The 26,913-nt window shown below is 35.8% G+C and overlaps 2 protein-coding genes and 1 long non-coding RNA gene across 3 annotated transcripts; all 3 read right to left on the bottom strand.

Moving 5' to 3' along the window:
• Positions 1 to 4,035: 4,035 nt before the first annotated feature.
• On the bottom strand, positions 4,036 to 6,639 carry LOC113316627 (LRR receptor-like serine/threonine-protein kinase GSO1). The gene has a single exon (XM_026564788.1). The coding sequence runs from the start codon at positions 6,637 to 6,639 to the stop codon at positions 4,036 to 4,038; it is 2,604 nt and encodes an 867-aa protein (XP_026420573.1).
• An 11,106-nt stretch (positions 6,640 to 17,745) lies between these two features.
• Positions 17,746 to 20,209, bottom strand: LOC113315024. Its single transcript, XR_003342680.1, has 7 exons — positions 19,916 to 20,209; positions 19,596 to 19,671; positions 19,323 to 19,437; positions 19,023 to 19,107; positions 18,704 to 18,943; positions 18,341 to 18,588; positions 17,746 to 18,237 (listed from the first exon to the last, which is right to left on the bottom strand). It is a non-coding gene; the product is annotated as an uncharacterized LOC113315024 (long non-coding RNA).
• Positions 20,210 to 25,584: 5,375 nt separating this feature from the next.
• On the bottom strand, positions 25,585 to 26,913 carry LOC113319497 (receptor-like protein EIX1). Its single transcript, XM_026567748.1, has one exon. It carries the CDS (start codon positions 26,894 to 26,896, stop codon positions 25,655 to 25,657), a length of 1,242 nt encoding a protein of 413 aa, XP_026423533.1. The 5' UTR covers positions 26,897 to 26,913; the 3' UTR covers positions 25,585 to 25,654.

Genomic DNA, 26,913 nt, shown 5'->3' with positions numbered 1-26,913 from the left:
AGTTTGTTCACCTTAAAAACATTATGAATGTTTTATTAATTAGTGTCTCATTAATTGATCATAATAAATAATTTATAAAATTTTCATTATAAATATCCTCTTAATTAGTCTAATAAATATGTATTCCAATTAATAAATAATTTTAATAAAAAATATATTAATAAAAATTAGTAGCGATAGTATAAGAAGTAATGGCTGATAGAAGCAGTGGCGGGTGTTAGTGAGTGGTGGTGGTGAAAGAAATAGTGGCGATGGGTGGTTTATGTTGGTGTGTTAGTGAATAGCCGTGGACAATATTAGTTCTGCATATTTAAAACACGGGTAACATTGTATTATAAAAGATGTAGTTGGTTGTTTTTAACAAAATTGATATAAACAGATACCATATCTTGAGAATGATACCATGCTATTTAAGAAAAATAATCATAACTTTCGGGTCACCTAAACGGTACCCCTGCTTCCTTTAGTACCCAATTGTATAAATCATGGTTCTAAATATTAAGAAAAAAGAGAATATAGCAATAAAAAAATATAATTAAATAAATTAATTAACCTTTGATTAATTATATTTTTTGCTGAGATTAACCTTTGTTTTGGTTAAAGTACATGAAAGATTAACCTTTGTTTTACTGAGAAAATAAATTATTTAATGACCAGAGTTTATTCAATTAAAATTTTATACACGGTGTTTGTAATTCAAAATTAAAAGTACGAATAAAGGCTAACGGGAGGTGGACAGCGGTTATGATGGAGAAATAAATAACATCATATGGTTTTGTGGTGGTGGAGGCGGCGGCTATTAAGTAGTAATAAACTACATTAATTTTGTGTCGCCACAAAATGGATAACATTATAAACTAAAAGATGTGGTTGATTTTCCTTAACGATAAAATAATCTCGGTTAAAGTACATTGAAGATTAAAAAAAACAAAAAAAAAACAGACTATCATGTCATATAATTACTAAAGAAAAATGGCACAAGTCAAAATCCACAAACAATTACTTATTGTCGAGATTTTTCGTTACGGTAAGGGTTGTACCCTAGCTAGGTATACATTTTTGTCCATTTTTTTCTACTGTATTACAAAACGAAGCTTCGCTAAAGACCGATCCTGATTTTTCCTCCCACTTGATAAATTCACGACTGCGGTCGATCCTTGGAATGAACACTTTAATTGAGAGAAATTCATTACATATTCTCTTCATCCCATCTCAAAAGTCAAAATCAAAACAGAGAAATTTGATCAACTGAAAATAACAAACCTATCTTGCCATAAAAATAACAATTCATTCTCTAACTCACATCCGTTAGGATGAGTGGGTTTTGAAAAATTTAATTCCTCAGTTCGGAGCAAACAAAAATCAGAAATAAAATTAGGAAGAGGAAATAAATTGCAGAAAGGGAAAAAAAAAAGCCTCAAATTCAAAAAATACTTCTGGTCAATCTTCTTCCACCAAAACGTACACCTCTGACCAATCAAATTACTTTGAGGTAATAATATTTGAGAAAACCATTTCTTGACATCGCTTGATGTATGATTTTTTGGGTTTTATCAGTTTCTTGAATTTTATCTATTGTATACTTAACTGAAGTACACATCTTCCACGATAGCCTACTTAATTACAATAATGTCATGTCGAATTTGGGTGTTTGTATTTTATTATTAGCCAGATTATGAAAATTTGGTTATCATAGATCGCTGAGGTTTTAACCTGTTCACAAATTTTTGGTCCCGAAAGGTGAGACTTTCTGAAGTACCAATTTTTTATTTCTTTCTTTAGACTTTAGTGGAAGTAGCATTTTGGATTCATCTTCATAGATACATTTATCGAGAATCTATCAAAATTACTCATATTACATATTATAATTTGACTATCGACTGACATTTACTATATATGTATATAAAATGTCCCGTTTTTCGGGCTTCTGTTCAAAAATCCATAAGAATTTGAGTAGGAACAATTTTCACTAAATAATCGAATATAATTATACGCAATTCAAATAACACGCGTGCCATTAAATGATCCATTAATTATTGTGTCACTAATTTTTTCGTAATAAATGATCTAATAAAAATTTTCATTATAAAGCTTTATTGATTACAATCATTTATTATAAAGTGTTCTATTAATTAAATTTTCACTAATTGCTCATAATAAATGATCTATTAATTTTTTTTCACTATAAATGTTCCCTTAATTAATTTAATAAATATGTATTTCCATTAATAAATAATTTTGGTAAGAGTAAAAATGATATCAATAGACACCGGTGGTGGGAGCAGTGGCATTCTAAAGAAGTGCTCGAAGAAAATTAGTGGTGGTTAGGGGCGTAACCAAGCCCAAATTTAATTTCTTTTGATCTTTTTTCTATAATAAAATGGGCTATTAAGTGTACTTTTCACCCGTATTCAATTTCAAGAATTTTTTGTCCCCCAGAAATATCTTGGCTCTACCCCTGGTGGTGGTGCTGGAAGAAGTAATGGCGGTGGGTGCTGGTGAGTGGTAGTGGACAATATTAATACTGTGTCATTACAACATAGATAGTTTGTATTGTGAAATATGCGGTTGGTTGTTTTAGCAAGATTGAAAAATGCATGTACCATATATTTTAGGGATGATATCAAATCGTATATGACAAATTGTTCATGACAGCTGGATAAACCAAATGGAACCCATGCTATCTTTGGTACCATATTGTATAAATCATGGTTTTTAATGTTAAAATAAATTTGATTGCAATACAAAAGATGATAGAAAAAAAATAATGGGACACATTAATTAATGACTTAATTTTGTTCTATCTAAGCCTTGGTGCTTGTGATTGAAAATTAGAATTACTCCCAACAACCTGTATGGGGTAGGCGGCAGTGGTGGTAGCAGCGGCAGAGTCAGAAATTGACACTGAGAGGGCTATTTTCAAATAATAAAAAAAACATGTAAACTTTGGTGAACTACACTTTAAGATGTGATGAAATTAAAGATTTATTGGGTAGTTTTGTGGTGAAAGAAATGGTATCATATGGTTTTATGGTGGTGGCGCATATTAGTGTATAATAATAGACTATGTTAATTCCGTGACGCCACAAGACATGTAACATTATAAAGTGTAAAACATGGTTGACCATTTTAATGTTAACGTAAACTCGGATAAAACACAGGAAAATTGAAAGAAAAAAATCTTGAATCGATTGTGAAGTTATTTAATAAATGCATACAAACGACATGAATCAAAATCAGAACATATGAAATTACTAATTATCGAGTCGTGGACTGCAGAATAGAAATATTTATTGGTTTTTCCTTTACTTTTGTAATGATAAGGAGGGTAAACTCGATAACTAATAAATACTAAATTTAATCTGAGGGAGGATCCCTCCACATTTTTATTTTTACAGTATCTCACACTTTTGGCACAATCTTTTCTGCAAAAACCAAATGGTAGAGTATTTGAAGCTAATATTTAGGTATATGTTCATCTTACCAAGATATACATACCCACGAAAAATAAGCAAATTCTGAAATGTATAACTCTGTAATCTATTATTTTGAAAATTAATCATCGAAAACAAACGAATTTTCAACGGTTAAAATTAAGATCGGTGGATGATGGCGTTTAGTATTTCGGAATATGCTCCTTTTTTTTTTTTTTTTGGATATGTAGAGCTTTGTGAGGCGGCACATTCCCATAATAACTTCAAATACTCTCCCATTTGAGTTTTATTAAAAAAAAATATCTTCCAAAGTGTAAGATAGTGTGAAGGGATCCTTTCTCATTTAATATCCGGATAAAAATTATCCCCATGCCGCTTCGACATGACTTAAGCGCTACATAATATTTAAAATAAAAAAACCGCTACAACAAGAGTTGATAAGTTTTCGGGACACAAATATTACGATTTTAAAAATTAACCAACGTCAAGCCCCGTGCCGTTACGGCACGGGTCAAGACCTAGGTATTCATTTATAACAAAAGAAACAAACAATATCATCAATATTAATTCTTTATCGATCAAAAAAAAAAAATCATCAATATTAATCGCTCAAGAAAAAATTAACAATTTTAACTGAAATATTATCAATGAATCTCCAATAGCCGAACCACCATTTATCTTTCTTCAAAAGTAAACAGAAGAACAAACCCCAAAATCCAACTATAATCCCCAAAGCAACAGCACCATACAAATACCACTTATCATTTGTATCATTTCCATCAGCTCCACTTGGTAAGTAGGTATCACTAGTATTGCTGCTCTGATCGCCCTCACAAACGTTCTCGGTCGGGTACCCACACAGGAAACTGTTATTGACATATGCTGAACTATCACCGCCTAATGTATCAAAATGAGGTCCTCTTGGGATTATGCCACTCAAGTTGTTATAAGATAGGTTCAAGTAACCAAGGAAATCCATTGATGCAAAAGATGGCGGGATAAATCCAGACAACTTGTTGAAACTCAAATCCAAGGACTCTAAACCATTCATACTTCCAATAGTCTGTGGTATTTTACCCAGGAGGCGGTTGTGTGACAGATTTAGCATGTAGAGCCCTTTTAATAGACCTATTTCTTCAGGTATTTCTCCCTCAAGATTGTTGGACGACAAATCGATTCCTGAACTATAGGTGTACAGTTTCTGAAACTGTATAATCCCTTTGCTCACCATCTGCAAGTGCAAGTCAACTAGATACGCACCGCCGGTAAGTTTGGACGTATCATTAGATCTACTTCTTAGCGTTATTAAATTACCTATTTCCCTAGGAAGTAAACCTGTGAGATTGTTTCTCGATAAGTCGAATACTTGGAGTTGATGCAAATTGAGAATCTCTTTGGGGACTGACCCATTGAAATTGTTTGAGCTTAGAGAAAGAATCTTGAGGTTGTTGAGTGAACCAAACACATTCGATATACTCCCTCCAAAGTTGTTGTTCTCTAAATTGAGAACCTCCAACTCGTGAAGCTTACTGATGAAATGAAGAGGATCGCCATTAAGATTGTTGTCATTTAGTTGAAGAAACAGCAGATTCTTTATTTGTTCTAGCTCTTGTGGAACATTTCCAGTGAGGTTGTTGGTACCGAGGTTTAGATATTCAAGAAAATTACAGTACCCTATTGTCGGAGGTATAAACCCAGATAGTTTATTGTTGGAGAGATCAAGATACTGAATATTAGTGCGTACTCCAGGTTCTTTGGAGCACATAGAAATGGGTATCGAGCCTGTAAGTTCATTATCGGACAGAAAAAGATAGAAACTTGTAGATAGACTTTTCCCGCTTTCCATTGAGATTTCACCATTAAATTTATTATGTGCTAGATTATATGACTCCACATATTGACGTAGAACTGGAAGAGGACCCTGAAGATTGTTGTATGACAAATCTAAGGTGTGGAGATTTTTTAGCTTGTGGATGCAAGAAGGGATAGTTCCATTCAAATTATTATCAGGTAAATATAAATCCTCAAGATGAGGTAAATTACAAATGAAAGTTGGAAACAATCCTGTCAGATTGCATGACCCCAACCCTAATTCCTTAAGTTGATGTTTGTGGTGAAAATGTAAGTGTTGATCTGTTGATACCTTAAGCTTGTTTAAGCTCAGGTTTACAAAAGTGAGGTTTAGTTTGCTAATAAAAGAAGGCAGGGACACATCGCCCCCGATAGAGTTGTTACTAATATCTAATTGATTTAGGTGTTTAAGCATGGTAATGCAACTTGATATCCTTCCAGTAAAATTGTTATTGCGCAAAATGAGATCTCGAAGAAAAGCGAGTTTGCAAATTGACTTTGGTATAGATCCTTGAATTGAACAGTCGGAGGCAAAAAGAGATTCCAATAACGGCACATTTGAAATTAAATTCAGAAATGGTCCGGTTACTTTGGTTAATGATATTCCAATTAGTTGCAGCTTAGGCCACCTACGTTCAAACGTTCTGGTAAGATCGACATTAAGATCAGTATTCCCACCCACACCAAGCACTTTAAGTTGAGGCATATATGGAACTGAACCATGAAGATTACAATCTGATAAGTAAAGACTAGAAAGTGAGGTTAAATTAGCCAGGTGTACTGGGAATGAGGAATTAAGCTCATGATTGTTACTTATATCGAGAAAAGTTAGACGTGAAAGATTGTTAATTTCTTGGATGGGGAAAACTGAGCCAGATATACCGCAGTTTGATAATTGGAGATCTTTAAGATTGGAAAGACGAGATATGTGTTCAGCAAAATATGTTTTTGACGACGTCGCCTCATACAAATCAATACTATTCAATCTTAATACCTGGAGATTTATTAACCCTCCCAACCATTTTGTAGATGATAAGTGTACTCCATAACCGGAAGACAAATCAAGGTACTTAAGGGAAGATAGATTGGTGAATTGTGTCAAAATTGATCCTGAAATGTTCGACTTGGAGAGATCAAGATGCGTGAGTTTTGTTAGATTAGAAAACTGAAGCGGGATTTGTGATTCTTGGAAATCGTTGAAGGCAAGATCAAGATACTGAAGATGAGTAAGGTTGGAAAACGAAGGAGAGAATTTACCTCGTAGTGATGTTTGTGGTGGATTAAATGCAAACTGCTCATAATTATCAGTATACCGATTGATGGAAATTTCATACTCTGTATTCCGTAGGTTCATGGAGATAATATGAAATGAGTCCCTGGAACATTGAATTCCATGCCAATCACAACAATTTTGAGATTTACTGCCTTCTTGCCATGAGTACAAGCGATTCGATGGGTCTTCTAAAGAGGATTTGATGTTTAAGAGAGCCCTTCTTTCCTGCTCGTGGCATCCATGAGAGGCCAGTAGAAATTGAATGAGGCTGATCAACAAAACGAAAATGAAATGAATAAGAAATGATGCTATTTTTGTATTCTTATTGATTGAGTTCATGGCTAAGTAAAACTAAACTAGTTGTATCAGATACCAGTTGCGTATCGTATGAATTTGTTTGATCAATGAATGCACGAAATGCCCATATATTAATTTATCACTATATTATATCAATCATTGACTTCGATGCATTTGGTTCTTTCATTGCAGCGTAGGTTCAAACGTAACAATCTTGAATTTAATTAGTGTAGAGTTGTAAAAATATGGGAGACTGGAGACGAATTTTAGTCCACAAGTAAGGTAACGCGTTACGCTCAAAGACAGTCAGCACCACTGAAATCAAGAAGATTTAGTTATGATTTTGATAATAGTATACGTGTGGTCTACTACAACAAAGAAAAAAGAGAACTAGAAGCATGTATCAATCCCGCTCTTATCTAGTCAACGAAGAAAAAAATACATTCAAAATTCGTTTGTTTTTGATAGTGATAGGTGATAGGGCAGTACCATGTTATCATATACATGCATGTTCCCGTTTGGAGTAATCTATCGGTGTGGATTTGAGTTCTTCCAGGGTGTGTGAACTTGAGTTTGAGATTCTGCACAGGGGCGGAGCCGGAGTTTGCAAGTTGGGGGTGCAAAAATCTTCTTTGGGTACAAAATCTTTTTTAGGGGTGCAAAATAGCAAAAATTAGGCTTGTATATAGAAGCATATCTTAAATTGTGCCTAAAAAGAGCTTTGGAGCTAGCTCGGCGGGGGTGCAAGTGAACTCCCTTGCACTGCTCTAGCTCCGCCCCTGATTCTGCACTATCAGATATATGGGGGTTTATTTATACACAAATTAAAATGACACACTCCAGCTGTTTGTTTCCGTCTTGATCCTTTTTTGTTCCTTTAGGTATGCTGGTGTATTTCCTTTGAGTGGCTAACGATAAATTTTACACCTATTGAAAACATGAATTATTACATCACATGAGCGAGTATGATCAGAATATATTATGCCAGTCTATACCATTTGATAAAAAATATGTAAAGTGGCTATGGTGAAATTTCTACTTCCTCAACTTGCTTGCAGGTGTCGGACCAACTAGTTTTAAAATTTGTTTTATCTTAGTCTACGGAAACAACTCTAAATGGCTTATCAACTTCTTATTTTGATGTGAAACCCATTTTGAGAAGGTGGAATAAAAGTACTTTTGGCAATATAAAAACAAAAATTGAAAGAATAAAAACAGATTTGAAGAAAACAAAAATTATGCAACGCCACATTTCGCAACGGCTTGTTGCTGTTGCAAGTCCCTTTTGCAACTGGACGCAGCTATTGTTATTCCGGAAAAATGGTGGAATGAGAAACCACTGCTTACTATTATCTTGTTATACATCTTGATTAGTCTCATTATTTTTAAACAATCCCCACATATGGTGTTTTACCTATTTGATTCCAGGAATATCCAATTTATGGAAGCAAAAATAATACTTATAATAAAAATAAATCAATATTAATCACTACTTTTCTTATTTCAAATAACTGGTAGGAATCCTTGACACCAGCTGGACACCAACACCCTTCTGTATGACAATGCCTAGTCTATAAAAAAAGAAATTACATTTTCTTTGCGATAAATCATTTCATTGTAATTCTTTAAGCGCAACTGGAATGTTAGAAATAGAAAATCTTAGCGTTCATACCTGAAGAAACAAAACAAAAAATACTAATTTTACTATAGAAAAGTGAGCTCAATCAAGAAAGATATCAAAGAGTTATATCACTATTTATCAATGCAATCTGCAAATCAAACAAATATAAATCCGTGAGCTCAATCAAGAAAGATATCAAACAGTCAAATCACTATTTCTCAATGCAATCAGCAAATTGAACATATATAAATCCATGAGCCTGATTGATATGAGAAATAACTTAGACAGTACCAAAGACCAATGCCCAGGTGTCAATCTAGTTATATCCAATAAACAATTTCAGATTTAATCAACTAAGATTCACCTACGCACAACCTGTGACATTTCAATATATAAACAAATATAACGCGGAAAAGAAATAACATAGACACCAGAAATTTTGTTAACGAGGAAACCGCAAATGCAGAAAAGTCCCGGGACCTAATCCATCTTTGTAGTTAAGCCCTAACCAAATCTCGCACCGATTAAGGTACAGTCGCGTTCCCTACACTTCTGAATCCCATATGGACTTTACACACTTGATTCGCTTAGATGATCTCACCGACGCCTAAGAGTTGCTACGACCCAAAGTCGAAAAATGGAGATTTGACCAAGTAAAATATTAAGTGATGAAGAAGCGAGCCATCTTACGTGTTATACATGCAAGTCTACCAATATATGAATATTAAAGAGAATCGCGGACAGGAAGAGAGAGGAATTTAGCTTTAACTGTTAAGGTCGAGGAACAAGGCATCAAGGCTCTTAAAATAAAAAAGAGTTTCATCTTCAGCAACTAAGGATGTCGATAACAACGCTCACTGGATCATGCATGAATTTTATAATGAACAAAAAGATGGAAAAAACTATAAAGATTATGTGATTGTTAAGATCAGAAGAAAAGAAAACACACTATCATCACGTTCTCAACAAGTCCAGAATGAAGCCGCGTCAGATTTTCGGGAAACCATAACACCTTAAAGCGCTTATCAACATCAATTCAATTCATCATGTTACCAACATGAGGCGACCGCAACATAATAAAACTTGGAATTACCACAAGGAAGAATCGTTGACTCCCTCATGGAAGATCAAGAAGGCAGTCACGACGATGTTCTGCAGCATGTCTTAGATGCGATCATGGTAGAACTAGGAGCATGTATTGACAAACCAATGATAGCTAATGATCACTTCAGAGCTATTGGAGAAGAAAAAGATGCCATTGCAACCATAACACCAATAGACTGCATGCATGACACATCAATACCAACACCAACTCAAGATGAGTCCTAACAAGGAGATAAGAATTGAGATTTTTACTCTGACACAGTCATGGAAGAACTACTAGAATGAAGTAATGTTGATATTCAACAAAAAGTAATCTTAATATCCGACTCAGATGATGAATCGGAATCAGAAGAAAGGGTGGATCATGAACCAGTAGCAACTGATGATTTCAGAACTATCGAAGGAGATAAGGCTGTTGCTCAACATGATAATCAAGAGACTTTGAATGACACATTGTTGACTGATTCAGAGGATGAGGCTGTCCAGGCACAACAAGATATTTGCAATGAATATTTTTCCATGGATTTAGAGTGTTTCATTTCGAAGGTGCAACCAGATAAAGAGATTTCCGATGAAGATCTTCTCCGAAGTTTAAATTTTTTGGCTATTGAAAAGTACTCTATGATGTGGTCCGGTCCTAATTGAACAAAATGTAATTAAGAGAACTAGGCGAATGTTAATTTTTTGTTGCTGATGCATATTTCTATTTCATATTTAGCTTGTGTATAATCTTTATTGAGATAATATTAGTACGTTTTCGTTACCATTTGTCCAATCTCATCTATTTCATATTTAGCTTCTGTATAATCTTTATTGAGATAATATTAGTACGTTTTCATTGCCATTTGTCCAATCTCATTAAAATCTAGTTTTATTATTCTCTATTCCTGCCGGTTGGATTCAAGTAGTAATATTAATTCATCCTTAGTTTTAGCGACTAGTGAGCCACCTCTTTTATATCCATCAAATTTATATTGGTGCATAATTAGAGCTGGCAAACGGGCGGTCCGGGGCTGGCTTGTTACGGGTTAACACGGATTCGGGTTAACACGGGCTAAAATCTGCGGGTTAATATTCTTCATAGGTGGTCATTTCTTCAACCCGCACCCGTAACGAATAAAGCTTGCGGATTTACGAGTTATCCGGCTTGTTTGATTAAAATTAAAATTAAAACTAAATTACGTCAATTTATGTCAAATTACAAGGATAAAAATCAAATTACAAGGATAAAAATCGTAAAATAATACAAGATAGAAAAATTAAGTTAACCTTGCACAGAACAGCCCACATTAGTCACGATTCATGACAATCATCATCATCAAGTTCTTCTTATTGTTCTTCCATGCTTCTATCTCTTCAAGTATAACCACCAGAACCCGTTGTATCAACATGTCTTGACTGATTTTACTACCAGAACACCGAATGACCGAAACCACCAATCTCGCGTCACTTCTTCTCACTAAACCCTTCTTCTCACTTCTTCTTACTAAACCCTTGTGTAAACCCCAATTGCTGGTAGAGAAAGTTGGTGAATGCACTGATCTTTCAGGTGTTTTATCAAACATACATATTCTGGTGGTGAAAGAGATGAGAAATATGTGATGTTTCTACAATCATTGAAGCATTCAAACTCCCACAAAACCCATCATTTCAAGGGGCAGCAGAACCCATTATTGCTTCTTACATACTGTTCCCTATAGAATCAGGCAATAGGATACATACAAAATCTAAATAAGAAAATAAAAATTGATACAAATTCAGAAATTGATTCAACAATTGATAAAACAGAAATTCAAGTTCCTCAAATTAATCTGCACAATCAATCATGCAAAACCAATATTAGTATATTACTAAACCCTAGTTTTAAAATTGTCAATTTATTGCCTTAAATCATCATCACCATGGAGTTAAAGTACCAACTATGTGTAGGAGATACAGAGATGAAGAATTAAAAAGCAAAGCAGAAGAAGAAAAATGGAGATGGTGAGGAGGCGCAGCCGCAGGAGAAGACAGTAGGGTGTGGGGAGAGAAATAAAAAGAAAGGGGAAGAAGAAACGAAAGGAAATGATTATTGTCTGCTAGGGTTTTGGTGCATTTATACCTTAAACGTAGGGATAAGATGAAACCTAGATGATCTGACGGTCAGGATTACATAAAACTTATTAATAAGGAATATGGACGGGTTTACGGGTTGTACCCGCGGATTTACGGGCCGGGACAGGTTAACCCGTTTACTCACAAGCCGGCATTTCTCCAACCCTAACCCGGCTTGTTTAGACACCAGCCGAGCCGGGTGCGGGTTTTTCACGGGTCGGGCTGGGCAAACCCGTGGATTTTGGCTTGTTTGCCAGTTTTATGCATAATTATTGAAATTTTGTACGAAGACAAGATTACAATAAAAATTCTATAAAATAATGATGTCGGGACGCCAAAATTTATTAATTAAGCCAGATATTATTTTATTAACTTAAAGAAATTTATTATCATCGGCTTTTAAATTTGTGGTTGACCACATTTTTAATGGGACCCACACTTGCCGCCTTTGCTCAGTGATAAGGTTAATCTCTATTTGGATTAACACTAAACAAATTAATGCTTATCTTCTTGCCACATATACAGACTCGTGGCAAATTAACATTGTACTGTTGTGCATGTATTGGCTTTGAGTTAGACTATAAATAGTCTTGAGCGGTAATGTACTATGTAAGTTGGGAACCAAGTAATGGAACATTTCTCGTACCCCCATTCGCCTCTCTTCAGTTAAATATAAGTCTATGCTATACTATTGATTGAGCTCCTTGTGTATTTGAACCCAATCATTACACATCACTAATTATTAGTAGTCGTCTGCGGCAAAGTAGATATTTGGTACACACGATTTCAAAACGTTATCTGGACGAATTGCTGGGTGGTATTCGGTGGGGCTGACGATACGGAATAGGATAATTCTATTCGGTACACACGATTACAAAACGTTATCTGCACGAATTGCTCAGTGGTATTCGGTGGGGCTGATGATAGGGAAAAGGATAATTCTCTTTGACTCTTGCATATTTCATTTAACTATTGTTGAGTAGTCTTATGCATAAATTTTCGTAGTGTCTAACTTCGTTTCCTATTTTAATTAGGACTTGTCGAAAAGGAAGTTAAGCATCTCGCCGTTTCTTGTACGTGTTTTTGGAGCACAGAAATTATACGGTATATGAAGAGGTATCCAAAATCGGTACGTATTAGCAACGACTCATAATTGTGATGTTATTTGATTTTCGAATTTAACCAAATATTTGAGTTTTGCGGCGTTTTGCTATTTTTCTCTTTAGCCAACCAGCGGAAGGTTTTCCGCGTCCTTTTTGTATAGCGTAGAGAATAAAATTACCTTTGTTGGTACCAATAATTTAGTGTTAACGGTTTTTAATATCGGCAGAGCGAGGAATTTTTGCATCCAGAGGGATAGCAAAATTTTGATATTCCTTTGCTATAATAATCTTCGGAATTCTGAGTCGTTCCACCAAAGGTCGGAATGCGATTAAAATGAACACCGGGTTAACAGGGTTATCCGGTCTCTATCAGCGGTCATTGAAATGAGCTGCAATTGGCATCGAAACAATTTTTTTTATAGGTATAAAGAATGTGTTCATATTTCAACTTTGATGAACTAATATTTCGACGACCCTAACTGACGAAATTGGAGATTTGTCGGTGTTATGTTAGGACCGTTTCACCATTAATTTTTTGTGGTAAATAGTTCGGCTTGATTTCTGGAGAAGATATATGCACCGTATAAAATGTTGTGGTGAGCAATAAGGAGAGTTGTATATTTTGCGCCCCTATATGTTCCCGCTAGCTTTACGGCATGAACTATTTGCGCCCATTATATGCAAAGACGAGTTTTAGGGAGCTAGTGCTTAATTTGCACTTTGTATATATTGTGTCAACAACACCGAGTGCTGCAAATGTTAATTGCGCCTCGTAGATATACAAACGTCGAGCGATAATGAGTGTTGCATTTTTGTAAATGATATTTAGAGTTAATATCATGTCTTCTCGTCGCCTGAGCTATTATCTAACATCCTGAATTTAGTGAATTAAATTTGCAGCAATACCTATGCAAATAAGTTTATCTTTGGCAAAGAAGGAAAATACAACTGTGGTAGGCATATTTAAATATGGGAACCACAATAGTTATCAGGTTTTGGAATCAGGTAAACCCCGTACCATCAGAAGTGGAATAATACGGGATGGTAGCATAATGATTAGGTGAATAACCATCTTTGAGCCTGGAAGAGCTCTGCTATCGTTGTGACATAAAAGACACGATACACGCATTTGAAATGCCGTTTATTGTTGATCTCTATCGGTCGTCTTGGCAGGACTGGTACTGATATTGAGATAATGTCTATGGTCACAGAATTCGTTTACAGTTTACTGTTAATTTTGCATGGCAATGTAAATTCTTAAAATTATTCCAGCTGGACAGTAAACGAGAGAGGAAACCTGATCAGTTACCCCTCTTGAGTTGCGTGTTATTGTTGTTTTTCTGCACCCAGTTGCTCCCTTGATAGGTAGAGTAATGCGAAACTGGATGTTTTGTTGATGAGACATCCCTCCTAAGGATCAGGGGGAGAATCGTTGACGACATTGGTTAAATCCAATTGTGTATCATCTAAATTCTCACACCGAGAAATGCCTGAGGTGTTAGAGACTATTTTGTTGCTAGATTTAGCAAGAGTACGCTTGCTTGGTTCGGCGTAAGAAAGTCCTTGCAAGGCATGCCATGGAAACGCAGCGATTATTTCGTCTAAAAATATGCTTAGAAGCTAAGACGAAAACCTCTAGTTCGAGGTATGCCAATCTAGTCAGATAACGTCCATATTCTCTTTGAGTGGTGAGTTTATATATCTCCTGACGAGGAGCATATCCATAAAAGTTGCGTTGATATCCCGTGGTGAAGGATCTCCGCATGTTCAGATTTGGTACCAATGAATTAGAGTATCCTCTTACTCGAGAGAATGATGTGAGATCGTTATTAACTGATTGTTAACTGGTTGTCGATAATGTTCAGAGTAGCTACTGAAATCGTTGCGGATAGATATCCCCCTTTGGAAAGGAATTATCGACAAAGTTTATATGATTGGAAGATATGGACCTCAGTTCATATTAAGGTGTTTTCTCCCTTGTATACGCTTTTGGGACCTTAGTCTTAGCATCTGTCGAAAATGTGATGCTTATATGAAAGCGTAGTGAGAAAACTAATTGAGGTCGCTTGTTATGAAGCACCACCCGTTGAAAGTGAGTTTCCGCAGACACTAACCAGGTTGATGGAAGTATGGTCTGCTAGTCATAAAGGACTCGACATCTCACCTGGTGGTAACTTTGTATATATACTCATATACAGAAGATTTTAAATGAAACTCTTGTTTGTCCTCCGTTAATGTTGTATCATCCTAGTAGTGTTTTAGGCATTGATGGTGAGCACATTTGATGTTCTTGTGCATTTTGAACTTAATACTCATATAACCATTGCCATGTTTTCTGTTTGAGATGTGCTATGTTCCACTGCATATGCTACTGCAACAATATTTGCAAATTTGATGAGAAAACCTTCCCACCGTTTGGGGGAGGAAACGCCATCGCCTGAAAACGGCGTGAAGTATCCTAGTTTGCGCAGGATAAACCAGGATATATCTCATCTTGATGTCTTCACTAGTGAAAGACATGCATAAGATTTGATATCTTCAGAAATTGCAAATCAAGTTTCTCCATGAGAAGCTATAAATGTAGTAGCAAGTGTGTCACTTAAAACACACCTTAAGCGTGGATATATAGTTGATTTGAAATATTCTGCACCTCTTAAAAGGAAGAGCCAGTCACAATCATTGAAAGATAGTGTTCTAAAAGAAACTATCAGTGGAAGATCTAATTTCTCTAAATATAGTTCTCTTAATAAGAGAATATCTCTGCAAAGGCTGTGGAACCTCAAAATAAGAGGATTTCCATAAAGCATGCATGTAATGAGACGATCATAATCCAATGATTGTTGATGGCATAGTCAAAGTATCCACTGATACTACCGTAGGTGTTGTTGGTTTAAACCACTCTCTATATTGGATGTCATCAAATATATGATTGGCTAAACTAAAACGCATAGATTCAGGCAGAATAACAATTTCTCATAAAATGCATAGTTTTGGTACTGCAACCAGAACGCTCGATAATGTGAGCTAATCTTAGCCACATGTGGGTGTTTGTAATACCGACATCCGATAATGTCACTCTTAGTGGCTACAAGTGGGTGTTTGGCATAATGAGAAAAGTAAAGTAAATTAATGGCACAAAGTCTCTTACAGGAACCTGAGATGGATTTCTTTGAGACATATTCCATGTTATGGATGAAGCTACCTCTTTGGTATTTGTCTGGTAGTCTTTAAGGACTCGACATGCATCCATAAGATGTGGTTACTGTAGATCTTTATAAAAGACTAGATACATAAAAACTGCATACAAATTCCTGAAAGTTTGCACTAGTAGAATTACCATGTCATATGCATTTGCTCAATAAAGACGAAAGTGGTCATTCGTCTAAGTGAGTTCTTATATTATCCAGGGATATGTGAACCATCTTATATGCTCATAAACTTTGCATTGACTAGTTTTTGATTAATGCAACATCTATTTGATTGAAACTCCTGAAGAGTTCTCCAAGGCACAAAAATGCTTAAAGCAGGAGTTCGAGATAAATTCTCGGTAAAACAAGGTCTTAATCTGTTGGTTGAGCGTTGTAGTTGGAAGTCCATTAATTTCATAAACCTTAAAGGTTTAAACAAGTTTAAATGGACAAGCTAGCACAATTACAGTCATTCGATCTCTTACTTTTAATAGTGATCGGTTTACATCTCAATAAGGGAGATGTATCACTCTGTGGTTGGTATTACACAAAGAATGTGTAAATGGTACACTAGCTGAAATATGCTATAGATACCTGATATTGGGTTTGTAGTAAACATGTAAGCCTGGCTCTGCCCAACACCAATATCGAGACATTGGTCCGAAAGAAAATTCCTCCATCTTCGTGGTACCATTAAGCTGGATCTTTTGCATAACAGATCGCAGGATGTCTCCCACAGAGAAAAGTTAATCGAACTGTTGAAATTCTGATTTATGGCAAAGGGGTTGAAGAAACTAAATATTTTCCTAGCTAATAGTCTTATAAAAGAGGAACTTATTTATTCTCCGGGAAATTATGATTATTTAGACAAAGCTAGTGGAGAATATATAAAAGGCTGGCAGAACCAGATGATCATTAAGAAATTGCACAAAGGAAAATCATACTGATTTTCTCAACTAAAGGAAGCTGGAGCTGCTGAAGACTTTAAAGGGTGGTTCGGAACTCTAGGCAGTACTACCAGGCATAATGATCAACCGAGAAGGCTTCTCATCAGGGGAGTAAAGCCATGAAAGACTATTGATACGGGCATATTGGAAATTACGTCGTGTACTCTTTTTCCTTAGTCAAGGTTTTGTCCCACTGGGTTTTTACTTGTCAAGGTTTTAATGAGGCATGCGAGTCCAACGTTATCCGCAGTTCGGAATGTTGTATTCTTTTTCCTTCGTCCTGGTTTTTGTCCCTCTGGGTTTTTCCGGACAAGGTTTTAACGACGCAACATCTGCGGGTCCAACACTGTTCTGAGGACTCATGTTTTCCTACGCTCGGGTTTTTATCCCAATGGGTTTCCTGACGAGGTTTTTAATGAGATAACAATCTTAGAACAGTGACCATCGCCCAAAAGGATGTATATCCATAGAATTTTCTTGGGAGTGAACAACGTTGCATTATGAGCTTTGTGTTTTTCAGAAATGATTCTCCTGACACATCTTTAACAAAATATGGAAGTACGTGACGCCAACGCCGCACAAAACGCTCGAAGTGTTGTACTCTATTTCCTTCGACCAGTTTTTATCCTACATATTTTTCTGGTAAGATTATGAGGAGACAACAAATTTTACTCGGATTTTCGTCCAATCAGATTATTTTCGACAAAGAATAAACAAGACAATATTTACAAATGGTGGTCATCCAAGGAGAGTGCTACGTATCATCGGCTTTCAAATATGTGGCTGACCACATTTTCAATGGGACCCACACTTGTCGCCTTTGCTCAGTGATAAGGTTAATCTCTATTTGGATTAACACTAAACAAATTAATGGTTATCTTCTTGCCACATATACATACTCGTGGCAAATTAACATTGTACTGTTGTGCATGTATTGGCTTTGAGTTAAACTATAAATAGTCTTGAGCGGTAATGTACTATGTAAGTTGGGAACCAAGTAATGTAACATTTCTCATACCCCCATTCGCCTCTCTTCAGTTAAACATAAGTCTATGCTATACTATTGATTTAGCTCCTTGTGTATTTGAACCCATCATTACACATACTAAATTAGAAATGCTACTGTTTATATTAAGTAATTAGTAGTCACTAATTATTAGTAGTCGTCCTGCAAAGTAGCTATTTGGTACACACGATTACAAAAGAAATAATAATCATGAGATTGACAGCAGCCAAGTCCGTCATATGTTTTGTTCAATAGACATTGACTTATTTCGACCATGCAACAAACCTTAAAATATTTTGTACCTCAGATCATTGTGGTCCTGCATTTTCAAATTTTACTCAGATGATCAGAATACCTCAAACAATCATATCCATTTACACAATAAATTAGAAATACATCAAGACTAAGAAAATAAGTCGTACCCAGAATTGGTGTTAGTGGTGCTACTGGGGTTGCTGACTATGACGCAATAGGACCCAACCCAGTGTATATATCACGCCATATCTGACGTTGTTGATAAGAATTTTAAAACCTCAGAGCCTCCATTTCCTTCCTCAAATAACTTAGCTTACTTACATTTGCCGATTTATTTTGACACACATTTCCAGCCACATTCCTCTGTTTCACCACCTTTATGTTCTCATATTTTGACCTGAACGCGTGTGGTTCACTACATAATGCATAACTAATATTACAATCGGAAGCATGTAAGTTTTAGCATACTGAAAACGGTAGTACACCAGCAGATATCTCTAGTTGTAATGTACCACGATAATCATTCCTACCTTATATAGACGAATTAAATCTTCAGTCCAACCTAGTGCCATCATGAGTACTTGTAGAGGCAACAAATGAAATGAAAATGATGCATGTATGGATGAGGAATTCTTTGGATAGGTAATATATTCATGCTTTAAGAAATAAAAACAATGTAATGCTTTTAGAAATAAAAAAACAGTGATCTGAGTACATGGTTTGAGGTAGTTGAAGAAGCTATGTTGCCATGGCTCTGGTGCATTGCAAGCCTGCATAACACAAAATATTTTGAGCTATGTTTAGACATCAGTATTTGCATGGTAACTTGGGTATTTACATTAAGTATACCTTTTTTTTGAAAGACCATAGATGAAAGCAGTGTAAGAATCTTCATGGCAACCCTCGTACACAGAAAAATTGGGACATTATTGGCCTGTCAACGTGGATACCAAAAAAATCAAGCCTATAGTTACTCCCATTACTCCCTGTAGAGACTAATAAAACTCATAATTTCAAATCCCTTTGCAAGAACTCTTACTATTCAACTCAACCAATTTGAAGGCGAAAATGTAAGTACTCTTTTAATTATTATTGAAATGTATATCACAGAACTAAGGAAGACTAAAATCAATAAAGGTATTAACTTACACAACATCAGGTGATCACTGATTAGATTAATGTCTTGTATGAGATACTTCTGCAAGTCCACATGATGGTGATGTGAATTTCCTTTTTCTTCTCTTCCTTGTTGAACTTGAAACACCTATGATCAAGTTTCACATCAATAAAACTTATTATATCAACACCAACTTCAGATGGAAGACGATAAAACAAAGCCTTAAGTATACCCAAAACATTAAAAACCCCAGAGAGTACCTACTGGTCTCTAATCACCTGTAATTATATTGTAGAAAACATTACCTATTGGTCTAAATATATAGAGTGGGCCAGAATCTCTAAAAGATTTGGATTTCTTTGTTTATCAAGAGCAATATATCTGCAAAATAGACCGAAAGTGTTAGGGTTCACTGATTCAGAAGAAGGAAAAATCAATAAGAAAAAAGGGTTAGGGTTTATGGTATAGGATTGGATCTAGAAAACAAAACCAAAGTAAAACTAATTAGAAAAACAAAGGAATCTGCAAAACTAAACAAAATAAATCATTATAACAAAATATAATGAATCAAGAAAAAACTTCGACAAAGAAAGAGAAAACCTTAGATTGTAATTGCTTAGTATACCTGATTTTTATTGATTTTTCTCCTTCACAAATAGCTTCCCAAATAGCTTCCTTTTCGATGATTCCAAATCTGCAAAATAAACAGAGAGAACGGAGAAGCGACGGTGAGGGGAGGAAATAGCGAGAAAGAAAGAGCGAGGAAGAAGAAAGGTTTGGACTTTGGTCCATCTGGAAAACGTAAGATCTTAGGAAAAGAAAAACAAGTGGGGTTGAAAATATGCAAGATTGGTGGTGTGACAAAACAAAAATTTCCTATTGATCTAATTATTTTGAGTGGTATTTTGAGTGGGGCCAGAAATATTTTAGGTGGGATCAGAAGTTTTAGAATTCAAACTTTTGAACCAGTATTTCGGCCTCAAATTATATATACAATAGAGTTGTAAAAATATGAAAGATTGGAGACGAATTTTAGTCCACAAGTAAGGTAACGCATGCTCCAAGACAGTCAGCACCACTGAAATCAAGAAGATTTAGTTATGATTTTGATAATAGTATACGTGTGGTCTACTACAACAAAAAAAAAAGAAAAAGAGAACTAGAAGCATGTATCAATCCCGCTCTTATCTAGTCAACGAAGAAAAAAATACATTGAAAATTCGTTTGATTTTGATAGTGATAGGTGATAGGGTAGTACCATGTTATCATATACATGCATGTTCCCGTTTGGAGTAATCTATCGGGGTGGATTTGAGTTCTTCCAGGGTGTGTGAACTTGAGTTTGAAATTCTGCACAGAGGCGGAGCAGGAGTTTGCAAGTTGGGGGTGTAAAATAGCAAAAATTAGGCTTGTATATAGCAGCATATTTTAAATTGGGCCTAAAAAGAACTTTGGAGCTAACTCGGCGGGGTGCAAGTGCACTCCTTTGCACTACTCTAACTCCGCCCCTGATTCTGCACCATCAGATATTTCGGGGTTTATTTATACACAAATTAAAATGACACATTCCAGCTGTTTCCGTCTTGATCTTTTTTTGTTCCTTTAGGTATTCTGGTGTATTTCTTTTGAGTGGCTAACGATAAATTTTACACCTATGGAAAACATGAATTATTACATCACATGAGCGAGTATGATCAGAATATATTATGCCAGTCTATACCATTTGATAAAAAATATGTAAAGTGGCTATGGTGAAAGTTCTACTTCCTCAACTTGCTTGCTTGCAGGTGTCGGACCAACTAGTTTTAAAATTTGTTTTATTTTACTCTACGTAAACAACTCTAAATGACTTATCAACTTCTTATTTTAATGTGAAACACATTTTGAGAAGGTGGAACAAAAGTACTTTTGGCAATATAAAAACAAATATTAAAAGAATAAAAACAGATTTGGAGAGAATAAAAATTATGCAACGCCAGGTTTCGCAACGGCTTGATGTTGTTGCAAGTCCCTTTTGCTGTTTCTTGGGAAAAGCCCAACTCTTCGGGACGTTTTCAAAGTCCAAACTTTGTTCCTACAGATATGTGTAGATATGTTTGGACAATTTTCTGAGTAGGACGTTTTCAAAGTCCAAACTCTGTTCCTAGAGATATGTGTAGGATATGTTTAGACAATTTTCTGAAACTCAAATGAAAGAACTCTATAAACCATTCAAGCTTCCATTGAACGTATTCTCCCTTCTCAACTAGCAAATTAAATGATAGAAGAATATTTTCATCGGAAAATGGGTCATTTGTCCAAATATTTTAAAACATGATTCTAATGGACAAGTAAAAATTAGTATAGGTGAAATTGACACCAAAAAAATAGCAAGAATGAATCTGGATTCATCCTAACTTAAACTTAAAAAATAGCGAGGGTGAAACTAGATGCATCCTGATGTAAATTAAAAATAAGAAAAAATATTTGAAAATGGGTAGTATGCAACTGTTTACATCCTGGCTATTTTTACATTCTCGTCAATTTGAACAGTCTCAAATTTTACATGTTTTTTTCATCCAGGAAGTGTCGCTATTGGGTTAATTGGCCAATTTTGTGTACTTTCAGCGGAGTTGTCAATTTTATCATTTTACCGATGATTATTTCAGTGAACTTGCTCCCAGATCAAGTGGTACATAAACTATTCTTGCCTTAGTTTGTACAATTGCATCTCCAAAGTGGAGTTGCTCTAGTTTTAAATACTTTTTGTTGAGCAAAATTTGAAGTAAACTAGTAAAGAGTTTTAAGGTGCAATTGGAAATTGGAAGACTGAAATAAGATCAGTTAAATTAGTACCTTCAAACAAACACTATCTTTGCCAGAAAAAAGGCTAAGTACTCGAATACCGGTAAATTCTTTGTGAATGAATTAAAACAAAGCTTAACTAATTCAATGCCAAATTCATTTCAAAAAAATATAATTTTCCAATCAACTAACTTTTCTTGTTCATTTGTTCTGTAGAATCACAACAATATTCTTTCATGTAAATTTTGTGTTTAAATTTTTATTGAGGGTTACTGCTATTTAAGTGATCACGAAGATGAAAAGACAAAAAAAAAATGAAATCGATAGAGATTATATGTAGGTACACAAAATAGACTCACCACGTGTCAACACGAGAAGGCCTTAAATAGAGGAATGTATCTCGGTCAAAGATCCCAGCCAGTGTCTTGTCAAATTAAGTCAGAAAGTCATTATTAATTAACTGACGAAGATACGTGCACGAGATAACAGTGCGAGAAGAGTCCAAGTCACGAGAAATCTATAGGAGTGTCTGGCAAGGTACCACACGAAGGATATATATAGGCGAGGGAAGATTGCTTGGCTTAGAAGTCATTCGGCGAAGACAGTAAATTATTGAGCAAGACATAGGACGGCTGTCCCGACAGGATCACATGGGTATCAGCGAAAGAAGGGGAAAAAATTTATGGAAAACGGGCTGGGCGAAGAATAATGCAAGACCACGAAGCTCCCACGAAGAAAAATGAGTTGTCCAGCACTAAGGGTGATATGCCTATAAATAGAGGATTTTGAATGAAGGATGGAATTTTAGGTAGAGGAGGAACCTTAGCTTAGAGAGTAAGATTAGGGTTTTCCTTTGTGTGTAATCTTGTAATCGAGAGTTCTCATTCTATAAATCAATAAAAGTTTTGTAATCAAATCGGTATCTCATGTCTTACATCTTGTTTACTTACTATTTGGGTGTACTGCTGATTTTCGGTAGTTACTTTTTGGTGTCCAGAAACAGGGACCTTAGATTGGGGATTTATCCTCATCTAAGAGTTAGAAAAGGAAAGAAGTTGTCTTAGAGATAGTAGAGATTATAGATCTAGCGAATTGTTTGAAGTTAGGGTTGTAGATCTTTAGTTTTTACATTCGTAGACAAGGTTAGGGACAAAGATTAGGGAGAGATCTTGGAATTTCACTTGGAGAGCAAAGGAAGATCGTGGAAGTTGAAGATTGTTAGATGGCCGTGGCACCATATCGAGCATGGCATGTGATAGCAACAAGAAGAAGAAAACATATAGAGGCATGGAGAGAAAGAATGGAAAAGGAAGGAACGTCAGCTGCAGGGGAAAGGAAAGGTGCAAACCAGCGACAGAATGATCCCGATGGAGAGGACAATTACAGAGAAGGTTCGGTACACACCTCCGCCCTGCATCAGATGAGATCCTTGATCAACAACTCGAAGAAAGGAGGAAGAGCTCAATTGGAAGAAGACATAGAAGAGGCGGCAAGTCTCCGTTCACGTATGATATAATGTATGCGGATATTCCATAAAAGTGTGTGTTACCCACGTTTACAAGCATATTCAGCGGAACGGAAAGTGTTGTACAACACTTGAGACAATATACTCTGTCATTAATGCAATGGGGAAGAAACGAGGCTGTGCTATGCAAGTACTTCCCGGCAAACCTGACCGGGAAGCATTGGCATTGTTTGACGGATTACCAGAAAGGTCGATTTTATCTTTCAAGGATCTGCAAAGGATAATCTTAACAACGTATATCAGCAACATCCTCCTGAGGCCAGGAATTGAAACCTTGTTCAACTTAAGGCTAAGACCAGGAGAGAGCTTGCGAGCATTAGTGACGAGATGGAAAACGGTGTGCAGCGAGCTAGCAGGAAGGGTGGATGAGAGGAATTTTATCTTAGCCTTCGTCAACGCCTTGTTCCCGACCAATTTACTCTACACTCAAATATTCATAATCCTGAACTCTATGACGACGAATGAATTAAGGGAGTATCAGGAGGAATATATAGCGTTGGAAGAAAAGCAAAGGCAATATGGCGAAGTAACACCTGTTACTATGAAGGAGGGAAATTCGAGGTTGTTTCCAAGGACGGTACATGTGGTAGAAGACGATAAAAGATGCGAGAAGAGGGAGCCATCAACCCCCATATCGGCGAAGCTCGTAGCTGTGTCAAGTGTAGATCAGGAGTGTATTGATCAACAAAGATACGAGGAATCGAGGCGAAAGAGATATGAACCGTGAAGTTATACTCCATGATATCAGTAGAAGAATAACCAGGCGCCTAGATTTGGAGATTGGAGAGCGAATGCACCACCCTTTGAGGATGTGAAGCTCCCAAGGCTCAATACCACTATTGAGAAGATATGAGAAGCAATAGTGCTGACGGAAGAAATACCACCTCCACCAAACGTGGGAAAAGATCCTCCTCCAGGCGCGAGGAGAAACGAATTTTGCAGGTAACACCGGTTGCATGGGAACCATACAAATGACTGCAGAAACATTCGAAAGATCATATTTCGTTTGCTGGATCAAGGAAAGCTCGCTCATTTTCTGGAAGGATATGTTCAACCATTGCCACCACCGCCACGAGAAAATTAGTCTGGGTGAAAAAGACATGTAAAATTTGATAATGTAAAAACAACCAGGATGTAAACAGTTTCATTCTACTTATTTTCAAATTGTTTTTCTTATTTTTAATTTATATCAGGATGCATCCAGTTTCACCCTTGCAATTTTTTAAGTTTAAGCCTGGATGAATCCAGATCCATTCTTGCTATTTTTTTGGTGTCGATTTCATCCATACTAATGTTTACTCGTCCATCAGAATCATGTTTTAAAAATATTTGGGCAATCGACCCAATTGAGGGTTACTGCTATTTATTCTTTCATGTAAATTTTGTGTTTAAATTTTTATTGAGGGTTACGGCTATTAAGTGATCACGAAGATGAAAAGATAAAAAAAAATGAAAAAATGAAATCGATAGAGATTATACTTAAGATCAACATATAATTAGAGTTGAATATTGAAATGTTGGGGAAAACTAAATAGGCTTAGTTCATACAACAAAAGAAACTACCGAGCCGATCAAAAAATAAACTACTGAATCATCCTTCCCGTCATTGAATTACTGATACAAATCATTCCATCCACTCCAATCCTGTAATAGTGTTTAATAATCTTGATGATTAGAAAATTAAATTATCAATTTTTAGGTCCTGTTCTGTATGTGTCAAATATGTGGGTGTAGTGAAATCATTACTACTAAAAAATAAAAAGATTGAATCTTTTCAACTCAATCAAGTTCATACAGCTCACTTTTTTTCTATAAAAATACAATAAATGAAAAATATCAGCACTATTACCAATTCACCATAGATGTTAATTTTGTGCTTTGGGGGACATTGAATTTGTGTTTCTGCAAGAACTGAGTTACGCTAGGATCAATCAAGAACTAATTTCACTGTCACGGATGATAATGAAAGACTAGCATGAATTGGGTAATCAAATATAGAAGATTATCATTTATAACAATTGAGCAAACAAAGAAATACAAATACAAATACAATAATCAATCTTTCAAGAAAAAATGAACTATTTTAGCAGCTACTTTATCGACAGATCTCCAATACCCGAACCACCATATCTCTTTCTTCAAAAGCAAACCAAAGAACAGACCCCAGAATCCAATTATAAACCCCAAAGCAACAACACCGAAAAAATACCACTTATCTCTTGTATGATCTAGACCATCTTCATTTTCGTAATCATTATTACCAGTATCGCTGCTCTGATCGCCCTCGCAAGCATTCTTTGTAAAGTACCCACACAAGAAACTATTATTAGCATATGCCGAACCATCTCCGCTCAACGTATCCATATGAAGTCCTCTTGGTATTCTTCCACTCAAGTTATTATGAGATAGGTTCAAATAACCAAGGAAATCCATAGATGCTAAAGATGGTGGGATAACTCCAGACAACTTGTTGTAACTCAGATCCAAGGATTCTAAGCCATTCATAAGTCCAACACTTGATGGGATTTCACCCGAGAGCCGATTGTGTGATAGATTTAGCATGGAGAGTCCTTTTAATAGACCTATCTCTTCAGGAATTTCTCCCTCAAGTTCATTGGAGGATAAGTCTATTCCTGAATAGTATCTATACAGTTTCTCATATTGTATTATGATCCATTTGCTCGCCATCTGCAATCCTACATCAAAATCATAATCGCCACTGATACGGTACGAAGAGTTATATGGACTTTTAAGCAATGTTAAATTACTTATTTTCCTAGAAATTAACCCTGTGAACTTGTTTCCCGATAAATCTAATATTCGTAGTTGATCCAAATCGAAAATCTCTTTAGGAATTGAGCCGTTGAAATGGTTTGAACTTAAAGAGAGAATCATAATGTTCAGTGAACCAACCATATCAGATAAACCTCCTCCAAAGTTGTTATTCCCTAAGATGAGAACTTGCAGATCTGGAAGTTCACTGATGATATAAAGAGGATCGCCATCAAGATTGTTGTCATTTAGTTTCAGAATTTGCAATCCCTTTGCTTGTTCAAGCCCTTTAGGAACATTTCCAGTCAGGTAATTGAAACCGAAATTTAGATATTCCAGAGAAGTACAGTACCTTATAGTAGTAGGTATCATCCCTGATAGTTTGTTGTTGGAGACATCAAGATCTGCAAGACCAGAGTATAATACAGGTTTTTTGGAGCAAATTGAAGAGGGAACTGAGCCGGTAAGTTCATTATTTGATAGAAAAATGGTGGTAGCAGTAGATAGTCTTTTTCCGGCTTCCATTGAGATCTAACCATTGA

This window comes from Papaver somniferum, chromosome 10 (assembly GCF_003573695.1).
Source record: "Papaver somniferum cultivar HN1 chromosome 10, ASM357369v1, whole genome shotgun sequence".
NCBI lineage: Eukaryota > Viridiplantae > Streptophyta > Magnoliopsida > Ranunculales > Papaveraceae > Papaver > Papaver somniferum.
The sequence above is the reverse complement of the archived record's forward strand: the minus strand, read 5'-3'. Positions and strand labels throughout refer to the sequence as shown.